Below are 18,851 nucleotides of genomic sequence, written 5' to 3'. Positions count from 1 at the left end.
GGGGATTGGGCAATACTGGAAGAAATTCTGGTAAGAAGGGATATTAAGCCACATGTTCCAAAAGTCCTTTGAACGCCAAGCAAAATAAATCTACAACCAGGCCCATATAGTAAAGTTCCTGAAAGCCAAAGATAAACAGAACATCCAAAAGCAATTATCAAACAACTGGACTGATATCTAACTTTGCAAAAGATGGGACGGAAATAAAAAGACAGTACAACAGAATAGCTGCTGACCATGGATTCTAAACACAGAGAAAATGTATGTTTCAAGAATAAAGGTTAATTAAGAACATTTTGGACCAAACAAAGCAAACTTCACCACCAAAAAATTCTGGTGTTCTTCAGGTGGGACATTGATCCCAGAAAGAAGATCAAAGATGAAGGAAAGAATTAAAAGCAAGGTAAATAGTAATTGTTGGATAAATGTAAATGAGTATTGATGGTACAAATTAATAATGATGACTGTAATAATAATGTACTATGGGAGTTAAGAGATGCTTAGAATTAAAATAGGGAACTCTGCTCAATATTATGTAACAACCTAAATGGGAAAAGAATTTGAAAAAGACTAGATACACGTATATGTATAACTGAATGACTTTGCTGTACACCTGAAACTAACACAACATTGTTAATCAACTATACTACAATATAAACTAAAAATTTAAAACATAAAAATAAAATCTCTGTAAAAAAATTAATAAAATAAAATATACCATAATAATGCCGTTTATTGGGATGAGTTAAATTAAAGTATGCTAATGTTTTTCCATTGTCATGGAGAATAAAAGCACCAATTCATATTAAAATTTGGTAAGTCTCAGTGATGCCTGAGAGTCAGGAAGTGAGGTGAGGCCTGTGGTTGTCCCTGCTGACTGTCTGGAGAGACTTTCCAGGCTACAGTGCACAGCCCCCCAGACTCCCTGAGTTGAGGACACAGAGCTGAGAGTCCTAGAAGGCCAAGCATCTAGTGTTTCCAGGGCAGAGTCCTGGAGAGGAGAGAGCTCCACACAAGGAGCGCTCTAGAGACCTACAGAGGGAATCCCTCAAGTCTTCATCTGAGTATTGATCTGCGCATGCATAACAGGCTGGGTAAAGAACATTAAAGGACTTGAGGGAATGATACCTGGAGCTTGCATGGGGCTGAGAGGAGTGCCCGTTCCCACCAGGCAGACTGGAAAACCTAAAACCTCAAGAGGGCTCAGAAAGGGTTTACCTCAATAGTGGAGCAAAACTAGCAATTCACTAAATGCTGCTCTTGTCCTCTGCAAGCCAGCTTATAAACAAGACTTAAAAGGATCAAACTGTTTCTGAATAATTTAACTGATCCTAGAATGAAACTGAAGAACATTTATAGAAATAGAAACATACCTCACATCCAACAGAGTAATCAACAAAATTACCGGACATGAAAAGAAGTATTGGAAGACAAATCATGCAGCTCTTGTGTTCCTGCATGTTTTATGAGCAGAGGCCCTTACTGCCTTTGTTTTGGCCAATCTTTTCAAGGGTGTTTGTACAAGCACACCCTTGTACAACCCACCCTTGTGGGTTCTGTTCCAGACCACTGAAATAAAGCAGAGACTGCAATAAAGCAAGTCACATGAATTTTTTGGTTTCCCAGTGCGTATAAAAGTTATGTTTACAATATACTGTAGTCTATTAAGTGCAATAGCATTATGTGTAAAAAATCAATACACACACCTTAATTGTAAAAAGATCTTATTGCTAGAAAATGCTAACTATCATCTGAGTCTCCAGGGAGTCGTGATCTTTCTGCTGGGGGAGGGTCTTGCCTGTATGCTGATGGCTGCTGACTGATCAGGGTGGTGGTTGCTGAAGTTTGGGGCGGCTGTGGCAGTTTCTTAAAATTAAGACAATGACGTTTTCCACATCATTGACTCTTCCTTCCATGAACGATTTCTCTGTAGCATACAGTGCTGTTTGATAGCATTTTACCCACAGTAGAACTTCTTTCAACATTGGAGTCGATCCTCTCAAACCCTGCCACTGCTTTCTTAACTAAGTTTATGTAATGTTCTAAACCCTTTGCTGTCATTTCAACGATCTTCACAGCATTCACCAGAATTAGATTCCGTCTCAAGAAACCACTTTTGGGCTTCCCTGGTGGCGCAGTGGTTGAGAGTCCGCCTGCTGATGCAGGGGACACGGGTTCGTGCCCCGGTCCGGGAGGATCCCACATGCCGCAGAGCAGCTGGGCCTGTAAGCCATGGCCGCTGAGCCTGCGCGTCTGGAGCCTGTGCTCCGCAACGGGAGAGGCCACAACAGTGAGAGGCCCGCGTACCGCAAAAAAAAAAAAGAAAGAAAGAAAGAAACCACTTTCTTTGCTTTTCCATAAGAAGTAACTCCTCATCTGTGAAGGTTTGATCCTGAAATTGTTGCAATTCAATCACATCTTCAGCCTCCACTTCTAATTCTAGTTCTCTTGCTATTTCTACCACATCTGCAGTTACTTCCTCCACTGAAGTCTTGAACCCCTCAAAGTCATCCATGAGGGTTGAAATCAACTTCTCCCAAATTCCTGTTAATGTTCACATTTTGACCACTTCCCATGAATCATGAATGTCCCTAATGGCTTCTCAAGTGGTGAATCCTTTCCAGAAGGTTTTCAATTTATTTTGCCCAGATCCAACAGAGAACGAACTATCTATGGCAGCTATAGCCTTCTGAAATGTATTTCTTAAATAATGGGATCTGAAAGCTAAAATTGCTCCTTGACCCATGGGCTGCAGAACGGATATTTTGTTAGCAGGCATGAAAACAACATTAATCTCATTGCACATCTCCCTCAGAGCTCTTGGGTGACCAAATTCATTGTCAATGAGCAATAACATTTTGAAAGGAATCTTTTTTTCTGAGCAGTAGGTCTCAACAGTGGGCTTGAAATATTCAGTAAAGCATGTTGTAAATAGATGTGCTGTCATCCAGGCTTTGTTGTTCCATTTATAGAGCACAGGAAGAGTAGACTGAACATAATTCTGAAGGGTCCTAGGATTTGGGGGAAGGCAAATGAGCATCGGCTTCAACTTAAAGTCACCATCTGCATTAGCCCCTAACAAGAGAGTCAGGCTGACCTTTGAAGCTTTGAAGCCAGGCATTGACTTCTGCTATCTAGCTATAAAAGTCCTAAATGGCATCTTCTTCCAATAGAAGGCTGTTTCTTCTGCATTGAAAAGCTGTTTTTAGTGTAGCCACCTTCATTAATAATCTTAGCTAGATCTTCTGGGTAACTTACTGCAGCTTCTACATTAGCACTCGCTCCTTACCTTGTACTTTTATGTTATGGAGGTGAATTTTTTTTTCCTTAAACCTCATGAACCAACCTCTGCTAGCTTCAAACTTTTCTTCTGCAGCTTCCTCACCTCTCTCAGCCTTCATAGAATTGAAGAGAGTTAGGGCCTTGCCCTGGATTAGGCTTTGAAATAAGGGAATGTTGTGGCTGGTTTGATCTTCTATCCAGACCACTAAAACTTTCTCCATATCAGCAACAAGCCTGTTCCGCTTTCTTATTATTCATGTGTTTATTGGAGAATCACTTTTAATTTCCTTCAAGAACTTTTCCTTTGCCTTCATAACTTAGCTAACTGCTTAGTGCGAGAGGCCTAGCTTTCAGCCTGTCTTAGCTGTTGACACGCCTTCCTCACTAAGCTTAATCATTTCTAGTTTCTGATTTAAAGTGAGAGACGTGTGACTCTTCCTTTTACTTGAACACTCAGAGTCTGTTGTAGGGTTATTAATTGGCCTACTTGACAAGACACAGGAAAGTATGACCTATAGGAGAAGAGATATCAATTAATAGAAATCAATCCAGAAGTGGCACAGATGGGGTAATAATATGAAAGGGCATGTTAAAAATTATTGTGTTCCACATCTTCAAGAAGCTAAAAGAAGGATCACCATGTTCATTAGAAACATGGAAGATATAAAAAGACCCAAATTGAATTTCTAAAGATTCAATTCACTCTGTTGAGTGTCTGAGATGAAAATTATACTTGACAGGAATAATGGCATATTAGACAGTGCAGAAGAAAAAATTAGTGAATTTGAAGATATAGCTATAGAAACTATCCAAATTCAAACACAGAGAGAATAAATGACTGAAGGAAATGAAAAGAGCATCAGTGAGCCATGGAACAACTTCAAGAGTGATTCCAAATACAATAATCATGAACTGGAATCTCTCAAGGAAGGCATGGGAAAGGGAGACAGAAAAAAATATTTGAAGTAATAGTTGCTGAAATTTTTCAGAAACTTTATGAAAACTATGAACTCACATATATAAGAAGTTCTATGACCCCAAAGCACAAGAAACATAAAATTATACTTAAGCAAATCACAATCAACTTGCTCAACACCAGTGATAAACAGAAAAATCTCAAAAACAATCAGATGAAAAAGACAAGTTACATACAGAGAAACAAATATAAGGATGAAGCAGACGTCTCATCAGAAATTACAAACTACAATTACAGGCAAAAGCACGGATGAATCTCACAAGCTTTATATTAAACTAAAGAATGTACAAAAGCATGTATATTGTACAGGTTCATCTATGTCAACTTTGAAAATCAGGAAAGAAAAATAACTAATATTTAGAAAGATGTGCTTAAGCAGTGAAATGGTAAAGAGAATGTAGGTAGTGATTTCTATGACAGTCAGGGTGTTGATTGAACTTGGGTGACTGGGGAGGAGATACTGATTGAGCTGTGAGCTGGGCTTCTGGGCTGGATGGTTATCATAAGAATGTATAGTTTTTCTACCTGCTTTTGGTTATTTAATTGAGCTCTGCGTATCGTTTGTGTACTTTCCTGTACATATGTCATATTTTGATACAAGAGTTAAAAGAGGAAGAAAGAAAGGGAGGAAATAAGGAAGGAAATAAGGGAGAGAGTAAAGAAAGGAAATTTCAGTAGCAGAGTTTGTAAAACAAAAACTCTAGTGGGGAGCAGGGAGGGTTGCAGCCAATGCTGACTTCAATAAAGATAATAAAAAACTAAAAATCCTGCTGTGCTATGGGTTCTGACAATATAAGTTAGGTTTAAGAATAACTTTGAGGGACTTCCCTGGTGGCACAGTGGTTAAGAATCCGCCTGCCAATGCAGGAGACACTGGTTCAAGCCCTGGTCCGGGAAGATCCCACATATTGCGGAGCAACTAAGCCCGTGCGCCACAACTAGTGAGCCTGTGCTCTAGAGCCCACAAGCCACAACTACTGAAGCCCACGTGCCACAACCGCTGAAGCCCACGCACACAGAGCCCGTGCTCCACAACAGGAAAAGCCACCGCAATGAGAAGCCCACACACCGCAATGAAGATTAGCCCCTGCTCGCCGCAACTAGAGAAAGTCCGTGTGCGGCGATGAAGACCCAATGCAGCCAAAAATTTAAAAATAAATAAATGAATTAATTTCAATAAAATAGTAAAGCTTTAAAAATGCAAAGTTAGAAAAAAAGTATATTTGGGAAATGAGCATCAAAAGAAAACATGGAAAACTACGTTAGAATCTCTCCGGTTAGAATTCTAGCAAAAAATCTCAAGTGAGAAATAGTTGGTCATTTTATATCAATAAAAATTTAAATCTCTGATTAAATATAACAATGATGGGTTTTTATGTGTCAGATGATATAGAAAGATACAATATGAATAAAATCCAATTGAGAAGGAGATGGGGAATTCACAGATACGATATTATCAGTCAATGACAGAATCAATATACTAAAAATGACATGGAATCTTTGAAAAATGTGATTAACAGTGTAGTCCTACTGGAGGGATGGACAGGCTGATCAATGAAACAGAACAAAGAATTTGGAAATAGACCCCAGCAGATCTGAGATTTCAGTACATATTCAGGCTGACATTTTAAAGACAGATGACTCAGTAAATGTCATTAAGACAACTATTTGGCCATTTGGAAAAATAAACTGAATCCCAATCTCGTTCCTTATGCCAATTTAAATTCCAAAAGGAGCAAAGATGAAATGTAAAACAAACTACAAAAATACTAGACTAAAAGAACCAAAGGTATATTTTTTTTATTTTGAAATAAGGACTGCTTTTTGAAATGTGAATATATACAGACACATGATTGTATGCTTATGTATTATAAAATACATGCACATACATATATATATCTGGACTATGTGTGTTCATATGTCCATATATGTCATAAAAGAGGAAAGTGGCTAAATCTGAATATATAAATTTTGACATGATAAATAAAGGTTGTAATCAAATTCTAAAGAAAAACTGTTAGGAAAAGTATTCTCAGCCTAAATGACAAAGAATTAATTTTCTTATTACAAAAATAAAGACTTCATAAATCAATAAGAAAAAAAAGTAACCCAAGAGGAAAATGGGCAAAGGACTCACAATTCACAAAAGAAGAAATACAGTCATTATAAACATGAAGAGATGACCTATCTCTTCATTTCTTGAAGAGACGCAAATAAAACATGATTTCAGTGTCTTCTCCTTTTGAATATCAGATGTTTAATAAGTAGGATTGAAAATACACAGAATTGGTATGAAGAGGGTATCCAGACATGCTCACACACCATTGGTGGGCGATTAAAGGGCATAACCTCCTCATTAGCAATTTTGACAAAATGTAATAAAAGGGTAAAATGTTTACACTTTGATCCAAAAATTATGCTTTAAGAATTTATCTTAAAGTAACATCTACCAAAAGTAGAGAGGTATGTATTCACAAAAATGTTCATTGCAGTACTGTGTTCGTTGGCAAAAATTTTTTAAAAAAGGGAACATCCAAAAATATGCCCATAACATGGAATATAATGCATCTTATAAGATTTCTGAAGAAATTGTAATGACAGTGTAAGCTGCTTATAAAAATGTAAACTAGAAAAGCAAGAATCAAAGTGTAAATTCATTTCAATGCCAGGATACATTTATATATTTCTGTAAATTGTGTATGTATGTGCGTATATGAGTGTGTGTGTATAGTTACATATTTTTTATATTCAGACATACACAAAGGCACACACTTATATACAGATAAATATATTTGTATACATATATATACACACATGCATATGTACATACACACGTACAAAAGAACGATAGCAGTTTACAGTATTAACAGTGGCAATCCCTTAGTTGTAAAATTATTCATACTTCTCAATATTTGTAAGTATTTTTAAGTGTTTCTATAAGAAAACTGACTTTCTTTTGTAACTACAAAAAAGAATAATCATAGAAATAATTTACATTAGGAAAGTAAATTTTATTGGCCCTAGGAAACTCTGAGGATAGCTTAGAAGATCATCAAATTCACACTAACCTAGGTTTAACTTTACTCTTAATCTGGGGTATTTTTAGACAAGCAGAACTTTGAATAATAGCAGCAATCAAGTTGCAAGCTTAACAAAAGGACATAATTTCTATTATCTTTAAGAGAAGCATCAAAGAAACAAAGTCTTTGTTCTTAAGAAGATCTGAGCATCTAATAACCTATACACAACAAAACTATATTGTTGTTGCTATTGTTCAGAAACAGCCCATTTATGAAGTGAGTTTAAGTTTATCCTCCTCTAGAAATGTTTAATTCCAGACTGATGTTCCCAGACCGATTTTTATGCAAATTAATTAAAGCATTAGCTTGAGCCAAACTTAATTACCAGGCCTCCAAGAAACAATCATGTGATCTGTTTCTAAAGAAAAGTGAAAGGATTTTTGGATTATCTATTCTAATGGTCCCCTCCCATTAGTATGGCTGATTGAGTTCACTGTATCAAAAATATACATATAAACTGTGGGATCCTTTATGCTCTTTTGTTTCTTCTGCCAGGCGGGATTAGGGCAAAGGACAGTGGGTGGAATTCAACCAGACTGAATGTAGAGAGGCAAACATAAAGCGTGCCCCCATGGGGTCAATAAAGCAGGATGGAATGTGGTATTTCTGAGAGGCTGGAGAGAAAGGCAGATGGGCTGAGGCATCATTAACACACAGCAGGCCTGGGGGCAGGGCCCGGTGCTCACACATACCTCCTCCATACAATATGCCAAATCCTGGCGTGGCTCAGGCATGAGCAAGTGTGAGCATTCTTGGATTTCAAAGCTGAGAACCTCCTTGCTTTCCCTATTTTTCACGAACTTAATTTCAGGAAAATGAGAAAAAAATATATGCATTTTCGTTTCAAGAGAAGATTGCCAAAATATGTAGAGCACACAGGTAAAAACAGGTGAAGAGTGAGAAGGGCGGGGAGAGGAATATTCCAAAAGAGCTTGGCCGTGGCCTCTTATCCTCAAAGTGAAGGGCCAGGCCTTACTGGGAGGCGAGAAAATCCCTGGTATTCATCAAAGCCTCAGGCTACCACCCCATGTGGTCCCACCCAATCTGCGGTGCCCCAGGCCCTGGTGAAGTGCGATCTTCCTATTCCTGATGGAATTCCTCTGAGAATGTATGGAATGGGGCACTGAGACTGGAGACACACTGCAGTAAAGTGGCTGCTTCTACCCTCCGAATGCCCTGGTCTTCCCCGTCACTGTACAAAGTCAGATCGCAGATAATGACTGGGAGGCGGTGCGATGGTCAGTTCCCCATCAACAGTGATAGAGAATGAGGCTCACCCAAAACAGTGAAGGTTCCCTCCACGTCATCCTCCCAGTAAACAAATGTCAGGGATGACTAGAAACTTTACCAGGAGACATATCCTTATATAATGCCAAAGATAGAGGGAATCTAAGATAGTATCTAGTTTCTTGGCCTTTTTTTCTAAAGATAATAAAATTGAAGCCCAAAGAGGTTGTGATTTGCCTAAAACATTCAATTCTTCTTCCAAGGTTCTTTGCAATAAATTTAGTATATGAAGCGTCTAGTAGCCTTAGTGCTTTGTTGCCAAAGGTACAATAGGAAGCAAGTTACAGACCCTAATTACTATTTAGAGACATTGATGAATACTATAACAGAGGGCCAATTAAATGGACATTTTGGGATCACTCCTTATTAGTAGGTGCTGGGAAGAGAAATGAATAAAACAGTATTTATCTTCACAGTGCTCATACCCTGATAAGGGAAACAAACACAGATACAGCTATGTTACAGTGTGATGAGGAGAATAATAAACAGGTGAATAGGCAAATGGACTCAATATGCAAAGATGTGATCACTCTATATAGTACCCAGAGGTGAAAAGGATGGAAATGGGTTTTGGGGGGAAGATTTTGCATGGCTTTCTGCTCCATATAAAGACTTTTGTGACAAGTAGTATCACAACATAGTCTAAAGAATAAAGGGCACAAATGGAATTCTCATACATTTCTGGTGGCACTATAAAATGGAATAAACTCTTCAGAACACTGTTTTTTCAGGAACTAGTAAAGCTAAACATGTGTGTTGCCTGTTACTTAACAGTCTCACTCCTGTGTTTATACCCAAGTGATATGAGTACATATGTCCATCAAAAGACATGTACAAGAATGTTTTTAGCAATGTTATTCATTTAGCCCCAAACTGAAACATATTCCAACAATGGAAGAATATACGTCAGTGAGAAAGAATGGACAATTGATGCATGTGGTGACTAGGATTAATCTTACAGAAAACAAGTATAAATAGTAAGATACAAAATAGCACACACTGTATATTCTGTTTATATGGGCTGGGTACATATACTTGTCTCACAGGAGCCAGTGCAGGTCACATGGTCACAGGCAGGAAATGAGGATCCTTTTACAGAAGTAGAGACAACTTGGAACAATGATACATCTCCCCCAGGGACAGACCCAGACAAAGAGCCCAAACACGTCTGCTTCACCTTCGCGCCTGTAACCTCTGGCTCTGGAATTTTTTTTTTTTTAATTCAACAGTTAAATATCCTTAGCATAAAATCTTTCATTAAAATGATGCAAAGTGGACAGATTTCAATTTTTTCTCTTAGCACTTAAATGTTCTAGACACCACAGGGGAGAGGAGGAGAACCCAGGGGGTGCAAAAGTAAAACTATTCCTAGATAATCAGCCTTGGAGTAATCAAGAGCTAGCTGAATTCTCTCCTGACTTTTGCTATATTTAGTAGGTGTTTTATGAGAATGGTTGAGCTGTTAGGTGACCCCATCCCTGTGTGCTCACATTACTGAAGTTTTATTATGCTCTCTTGATAGAAGAATGAAAGTACAAGCAGTGTTTTAATTTTCTAGGAATCCTCAAGATGGGAAATATCTATATAATAAAGGGAAATTGGATGCAACCCCTGCAACCCAGAAATTATTTAAAATTTCAAAACAGCCAGGTTGTATCCATTGATGTTCAGTGTATTTATAAGCTAAATATTAATTATACTAGTCAGTTCAAAGAAAAGTTTTTTGCCTACATTATCTGGATATTTCTCATAAAATACTTGATATAATTTTGATGATTTGCAAAATGACATCTTCACCCTCCACTTTGGTTCAAAACTGTTGTCTGCCTCTCCAGGCATGATCAAAGCCTGGTTTCTGAAATGTTTGCCTTTTTAAACCAGGAATAAAGCTATGGTCATGCATATCACATTTATTTTTCAATCACTGTTCTTAACAGGACAAAAGAATGATTCAATGAAGAATGAAATAAACATTGAGGCAGAGTCCCAGAGCTCATATATGGAAACAGAAGGTATTGAAACCAGAATATATTGTTATCTGAGAATGACGTGAAACTGTGGATCATGACTTCTATATATACTGGTGTGTATGAGTGGGGTGCGTGTATGCTTTCAGCAGTGATCACTAGACAGTGGCGGTAGTGTTCTGCTTTGTATGCCCGTTGAAACTTGGAGGGGAAAAAAGAACTTGGTGCTTTAGTCACTGTTTTCTCAATGATTCCAACTAAAACATCCCTGAGTATCCTTCTGTCTCATTCTATTTAGAGCTTTCATTGAACCAAGAAGATATCACGATCTTGGAGCAGCAAGAAGTGATTCCACTAACAGATGACCAAGAAGGAAAAGAAGGTGAAAAAGGTAGGACTGCCCTTAAATTAACCCATCAAGTATAAGAGTTTCTTTGGATTCCTGCCTAGAATTCAACCATCAGGGTTATCCTCATGAAACTGCAGTCTGTCAAGGGGCAAAATGAACATTTCTTTAATTCTAAACCTACTTTTGAAAGTAGAATAAAATCCAGAAGTAGCAAAAGAAGGTACTTGTAACAGTTTTTCATCCTTTCAAAGAATATGAAGATGTTTTTATTATTCATTTTGATTCGATTTTTAAAAATCACAGTTTTGAGAAAGCCTCTAAGAAATAGAAATTATGGACTAGACAGATAAAAGTCCTAGAAAATCTGAAATGGCTTTAAAACAAATAGATTAACCATTTTGTATTGATTTCATTCTGTCATCCTTCATATGGTAGTGACGAAGGAAGCAATTTGTGTAAAATAAGCACATTATATGAACCTTCTAAATTATGTTTGTCCACTAATATTAGGGTACAATTATATTGAATACTGTTTAAAAAAATAAGTGAGCATTATAATGATTTCAGAGGACATAAGAAGAATGAACACTTGGTAAATTTTAAAGCAGCCTTTGGGGCAAGAAGTCAATATATTAAAGTTAACATTTTTAAAAGTCTTTAAAAAATTATCAAAGAAATTTATTATTTATTAAAGAACTTAAAGAATTTCATTTTTCAATATAAAGCAATCTCTTAAAAGGAGGTAAAATGTGAAATAAAAAAGGAGATCATTTATCTCTTCTGCTGTATCATAAATCATACTGGTCTTAAAATGTGTTTGCAAAGTAGTTATAGAGTAATAACTTGACAGGCCTTGTTCACAGAACACAGTGATCAATTTTGTTTTCAAATGAAAACACAGACATGATCTCAATTGTAAAATCAGGTCAATAGTAAGTACAGCTTCCAAATTATGAACTCTTTTTGGCAGCTGCGTTGATACAGTTTAATTACTAAGTCATGTTAGTGATTCTGACATCCTGTTTTAATTTCCACTGCATTTAGAGCACAATATTAGAGCACAATATTAGAGGCATATATCTATGCCTCTAATGACCTTTTCTCTAATTGTAAATCCTAGTTCAGCTTCATGACACCATGTTCCTGGCAAGTCAAGTAAATGGTATATTTGGAGAATTTTATGTCTGACGATGATAATAGAAAATTGATACAACCCTTACTTGAAATACAGATACATGGCCTTGCTCCTTTGTTACTGACCACCAGTTCATATTCCCCTCTCACAGTGAAGCCAAACAAACTGAAACATCAGAGTTTTGAGCAGAGAAAGGTTTATCAAGGGCCGTGAATGGGTGGCTCTTGTTCAAAACATTCCAAACTCCCTGAAGGGTTTCAGCAAAGCATTTTTAAAGGCCAGAGAGGGAGGGGCGTCCAAGGGTCTGTGATCAGCTGCTGCACAATTCTCTGATTGGTTGATGGTGAGGTAACAGGGCAGTGTGTCGCAGGAGTTAACATTATCAGTCCTTAGGCTCCAGAAGGTCTGGGGGCTGCACGCTCATGATCAGCAAGTAGTTAATTTCTTCCCTTAGGTGGTGGTTTTTAGCATCTGAAAAAGTAAGGAAATATGCATGAGATAGTCTTATCTGGGTACTTCAGAGTTGAGCTACAGAGGAGGATATGGGGAGGGGTCTGTTCCAGGAAGTCCCCTTAGGGTCTTGCGTGGTTATACATTCAGTTGTACTTGTAAAATATAAAATAGAGAATATTGCATCTGCCTGCTTAATTTCTCTATAGCAGAAATTATTTACTTTGTACGTTGTGCCTCAGGACATGCAAATGAGGAACATCAAACAACTGGTACATTGTCCTCTTTTTAACTTGACCTACAAGGGAAAAAGCTCGTGTTCAGCACACGTTGACTTGTCATCCTTCTCCCAGTGGCTTCTCCAGCATGTAGGACTCCTAGTTACTGAAGAGTTCAATTCTCCCTCGTAGGGATGCCAATCCTCTTCTGCAAATGGAGAAATGGCATGTGGGAAAGAAGTAAGATCAAATTCCGCTACTTGTAGCAACTTTTTTTAATTAATTAATTTATTTATTTGTTTTATTGGCTGCGTTGGGTCTTCATTGCTGCGCGCAGGCCCTCTCTAGCTGCAGCCAGCGAGGGCTACTCTTCGTTGCGGTGCGCTGGCTTCCCATTGCGGTGGCTTCTCCCGCTGCGGGGCACAGGCTCCAGGCGCGTGGGCTTCAGTAGTTGTGGCTCGTGGGCTCCAGAGCACAGGCCCAGCAGCTGAGGTACACAAGCTCAGTTGCTCCGTGGTATGTGGGCTCCTCCCGGACCGGGGCTTGAGCCCGTGTGCCCCGCACTAGCAGGAGGACTCCTAACCACTGCACCACCAGGGAAGCCTCTTGCTTGTAGCAACTTTGAAGTTGAATTTCTTTGTTTAAAATTTGACTTTTCACTGTCGGAGAATAATAATGCTTATGGGCTTGAATTAACTGAGTTTTCCCTTCTTTACCAGAGATAATTAACTTGGCCCTGCCTTGAATATTTCTGTTTAAATTCGAAATAACTTAAAATTAACCACCTTTATCATCTTACTCGTTGCTTCAAAGTAAGAGTTAAAAGCTATTCTCTTACATATAAAGAAAGTAACCAAAGAAAAAGGGAGCAATGTAGATTTGGGGTGCACTGCAGCAGCCCTGCCCCCCACTGACAAGCTGGATGCCCTGGGGCAGATTATTTAATCTTTCAATGCCTCAGTTTCCTCATCTGTAAGAGGGTGATGACAGATATGCTTGTGATGAAACTTTAATGAGTAAAGTGATGTAAAGCAATTCCAACCATACCTGACACATAGAAAGCACACCTTAAGTGTTTAGTACTTATCATAATTGGATAAATTGATGACAAAATCAAGAGAATCCACATGTGGAGTTCCCCAAGTCCATTCCTAACTATTTTGAAGCCATAAAAATTTCATATAGTCTACATTATCCTTCAGCAGCAAATTGTTCTGCCCATTTTGTTTTCAGTACCATCTCCTGCAGGCTGTTTCAACATGTGTATTTAATACAGAAAGACAGAACAATTAATGAAAGGTGAGGTGGGAGACATTTCTGTATATTGAGAAAAATTTTTTTTTTGGTTAAGATTTCAATCTTCTGTTTGAGAAATGCTGATTCAACCATAATTTTTATTTTTAAAAGAAGATGCCATTGATTTATTGATTTTAGATCCACAGAATAAAAGTAGTCATTGAATGTTCTTTTCTTTTGTTTCCTATAGTTACTGAAGAGTTTTGTTTGAAAATATTTTGAGAACATAGCTCCAGGGTTTGTGTATATTCACAGTGTCTCTTAGTGGAAAGTTGCATACACGCATTAAGAGCTACTCTTATCTGCCAAAAAAAAAAATGAGTACTCTGTTAAATTTATAGGGATATTCTTTACAGCCTTAGAAATATTGGTTCTCTTTTGAGAATCTTTCTAAGGAGACAGAAAGTGGTTCCTTTCGAAAAATTCCAGACCAGGAAAAATGTATAACCTTTTTGTCTCATTTCATAGCATTCTATATAAGATCAGAAAATGTAGATAATCTTTAGGATATGTCTTCGATGGCTCCCAGGTATATGGGCACAGATGTTGTAACATTAAGTTTGGAAGTTAGCTCTACCAAAATATGGGTTTTGAAGAGAAGAGAAAATATTCAGCAGAAGTTCATGCTGATAAAATTACACAATAGCACAATGGACATTTCCCTAGGAGACGTGAAATACAGAAATTTCAGCAGGCATAAAGTGCACATAGGGCAGCTTTTCTCATATAGCCACATTGCCTCTTCCTAAATGAGTCCGGTTTTATGCTTTCCCAGCAGGATCTGCAGCACATAGGAAACCCAGTAAAATAACATCATTTAGGTTAGTAACCAAATAGGAAAGTAATCTTATAGGTGATCGCCTCTAAAAAGATCTCATGTTTTAGCATAAAATATGACTTTAGCCAGCATTAAAATGTTTTTTCTGAAGATTTCTATTTCTAGTGGAATTTAGAAATAGTTCATATAAAATCTTCACTAGATCAACATTGTATCATTATTATATCACATAATTTTAACTTATGTTTCTTAGAAATATATTGGACTTCCCAAGTGTTATACAGAATGCATGCATTCCAATTATTTTTCTTGGATCCAGCAATAAGTATAATATGGAATAAAAATCCTTTATCTTGGGCTGATCAAAATGTTGATGGAGATTTAAAGTATATTATGGTATAAGGTCTTCTTGGAAAAAGATGGATATTGACAGGCATGCAAGTAGGAAGTGAAGTGTAAATCAGCAACAAGTATAAATTATCACATCCTTTGGCTCATGTTTTGGCCTCTGACGAGCAGGACCATGAGACTAAGTGTGCAGAGAACCATGGCTTCTTGCTCTGGCTATGTGGTTTCTGGCAATTCTTTACCTTTTATAAATTCCAGTTTCTGGGGTAGTAAAATGAGGGGCATGAACTCAATAATGCAGGGATGAGACTGTCCGATTTTATGAACTTTCTTGGAAGGCCAGCTCTGAAGAACCACATTCTTGATGAAACAAGGGGTGATGAGATGGGAGCCAGTGGTCATCAATACACTGAGAAAGCTGAAACTGTAGGTTTTACTCAGTTTTATTCATTGTATCCTATTGATAAAAATGCAGAGGGACTCTAGACCAGACAAAAAATCAGCCAGACTAACTTCTTTTATTTCAGGACTTAACCAATAATTGGACAGCTATTGATTCCCGGAAGATACTTTAAATGGGATAAACGTGCCCTTTAGCTCAAATTAGGTTGACCCACAAACTCTGCTCAGAACAAGGCTAGATTTACATCACCCATCTTTTTTAGTCCACATGAGAAACTTCTTTTCTTGTAGTTCCTCTGGTCACTGTTTTCATCTTTCAGTGAACACAGAGTGAACCACTTTCTCTTCTGCTCCTACTAATCAAATCCCTTAGGGTTTTATTTTGTCTTCAAGACACCACTACACAGCCCTTGGTGTTTTCCATTATCGATGGGATTCTTACATCACTGACACAGCCCTTTCCCCTCTACTTGAAAATCAGCCTCCACACCAGCAATGCAGCAACAACACAAACACACGTTCAGGCTTTCATACTCCAGTCTGTGTGCTTTGTTATGGAGAATCATGATTCAGGCACAGTTTTGATTCATGCAAAATATTATATGAACTTTCATCTTGATTAATTAACTTACTGGAACTTTATATATTCTGAAATCTTATCTTGTATATCATATTACTGTTATGTGATATAATAATGATACAATGTTGATCTAGTTAAGATTTTATATGAAATATTTCTGAATTCCACTAGAAATAAAAATCTTCAGAAAAAACATTTTAATGCTGGCTAAAGTCATATTTTATGCTAAAACGTGAGATCTTTTTAGAGGAGATCACCTATAAGATTACTTTCCTATTTGGTTATTAATCTAAATGATGTTATTTTACTGGATTTCATATGTGTTTATCTTATCTTGTATCTTATCTTTTCAAATGAAGTCAACTTTAGTAATCGTGCATAATTCACATTGGCAGCACGATAATTTAGGTGTTTTAGGGCAGCTTCATTTTCCAATGATTTTTTCTGTTATCAGTCTTTTTTCCTAATCATATTTTGTAGCTGGAATTTGTCAGCCAAAATTTTATTTTAGAGTATAAGATAAATTAATAATGCTGGTGCCTGTTCAGCTTTTGTGAATATTTTTGTGTTTAATGAAATTCCTTGTATTCGTTAAATACACTGAATGTAAAAACTATGAAATTTTAAGCTAAATTATTTGTCTTCTGCATATCTCTATGTATGTAATATATACATGTAAAACCAGTTCATTCAAATTCCACTGTATAAGAAGTAAAGATAGAATGTTTCATTCACATTTAACATTTTTTTAAATTTATTTTTAAAGTATGAATTTTCTTCAGGTTTCTCCCTCAAATAAAAGTGTAACTGACCTATAATTTTAAAGTTAAAAAATAGAAAAGTAAAAAGCATATTCACTGCAACAATAATAATTTTGGTTCCCATAATGCAATATTGTGTAAATTTAGATTAAACATGTGTAAACCTCATATGTGGCTTCTCAAGAAAGTATACTTGGCCTCTTGAATGTGGCCAAGTCCCCAGCAGGCTATCATCATCTTGTCTTTTAAGATTTAGAAAAACTTTCCCTGAACCTCCATTTTACATGTCAGGGAGGAAGTACCACAAATCCAAGTAATATGTGTAGGCTCAAGTGGACATTAGGATAAAAATTTGTAATCCTTCGTCTATCGCTGTCTGGGGAATTTTGAGAGACCATCTCTACTAATTCTCTAGCATCCAGCTTTGTTTCTGGATCCCTTTTTCTTTTCATTTTTTATTTTTAACTTTGTATCAAGCCTAGGTTGTCTGGTTTTCCCCCAAGACCTATAACCTTGTGGCTTATCAAAGTAATTTCCAAAGATAAAACAGATCTCTTCCTTAAGTGGAATTCTATCTCTAGGTGTTGAACTTTTTATTTCTGTCTGCTACATCAGAGTTCTGCAACTCTTTGTGCATGAAGTACCTTAATTCTTTTTTTTTTCTCAAAACAACTTTTTATTGAAGTATAGTTGATGTACAATGTTGTATAAGTTTCAGGTATACAGCTAAGTGATACAGATATATATGTATATACTCTTTTTCAGATTCTTTTCCATTATAGGTTATTATAAGATATTGAATATAGTTCCCTGAACTATACAGTAGGACCTTGTTTTTTATTTTATATATAGTGGTGTGTATGTGTTAATCCCAAACTCCTAATTTATCCCTCCCTCCCCTTTCCTCTTGGGTAAGCGTAAATTTGTTTTCTGTGTCTGTGAGTCTCTTTCTTTTTTGTAAATAAGTTTGTTTGTATCATTTTTTTTAGATTCCACATATTAGTGATATCATTTGATATTTGGCTTTATCTGACTTACTTCACTTAGTAGGTCCATCCATGTTGCTGTAAATGGCATTATTTCTTTCTTTTTTATGGCTGAGTAGTATTCCATTGTGTGTGTGTGTGTGTGTGTGTGTGTGTGTGTGTGTGTGTGTGTGTGTGTATATATATATATATATATATATATATATATATATATATATATAACAAATCTTCTTTATCCATTCACCTGTCAATGGATCCATTCATTCTTTCTGTCAGTGGATCCATTCTGTCATTCATTCTGTCAGTGGATCCATTCAAATCTGCTTTATCCATTCATCTGTCAATGGATATTGGGGTTGTTTCCATGTCTTGGCTGTTGTAAGTAGTGCTGCTATGAATACGGGTGCATGTATCTTTTCATTTTAGAGTTTTCGTCTTTTACATATATATGCCCAGGACTGGGATTGCTGGATCATATGGTAACTCTATTTTTAGTTTTTGAAGGAACCTCTACTATTCTACATAGTGGCTGCATCAATTTACATTCCCACCAACAGTGTAGGAGGGTTCCCTTTTCTCCACACCCTCTCCAGCATTTATTATCTGTAGACTTTTTGATGTTGGCCTGTCTGACAGGTGTGAGGTAATACCTCATTGTAGCTTTGATTTGCATTTCTCTAATAATTAGTGATGTTGAGCATCTTTTCATGTGCCTTTTGGCCATCTGTATGTCTTCTCTGGAGAAATGTCTATTTAGGTCTTCTCCCCATTTTTTGATTGGGTTGTTTGTTTTTTTTCCATTGAGATGTATGAGCTATTTGCATATTTTGGAAATAAGTCCCTTGCCAGTCGCATCATTTGCAAATATTTTCTCCCAGTCTGTACGTTGTCTTTTTGTTATGTTTATGGTTTCCTTTGCTGTGCAAAAGCTTTTAATTAGGTCCTTTTTGTTTATT

At 36.9% G+C, this 18,851-nt stretch overlaps 1 protein-coding gene across 1 annotated transcript in view; it reads left to right on the top strand.

Moving 5' to 3' along the window:
- MACROD2 (mono-ADP ribosylhydrolase 2) overlaps positions 1 to 18,851 on the top strand; it is a gene marked incomplete at its 3' end in the record, with an annotated part of 1,963,559 nt that overhangs the window by 1,873,146 nt on the left and 71,562 nt on the right. Inside the window, 2 exon segments of the mRNA XM_082670986.1 lie at positions 10,563 to 10,637; positions 10,891 to 10,983. Coding sequence (XP_082527112.1) covers positions 10,563 to 10,637; positions 10,891 to 10,983 — 168 coding nt within the window.

Source organism: Grampus griseus (assembly GCF_964374135.1).
Source record: "Grampus griseus genome assembly, chromosome: 14".
Lineage (NCBI taxonomy): Eukaryota > Metazoa > Chordata > Mammalia > Artiodactyla > Delphinidae > Grampus > Grampus griseus.
The sequence above is the reverse complement of the archived record's forward strand: the minus strand, read 5'-3'. Positions and strand labels throughout refer to the sequence as shown.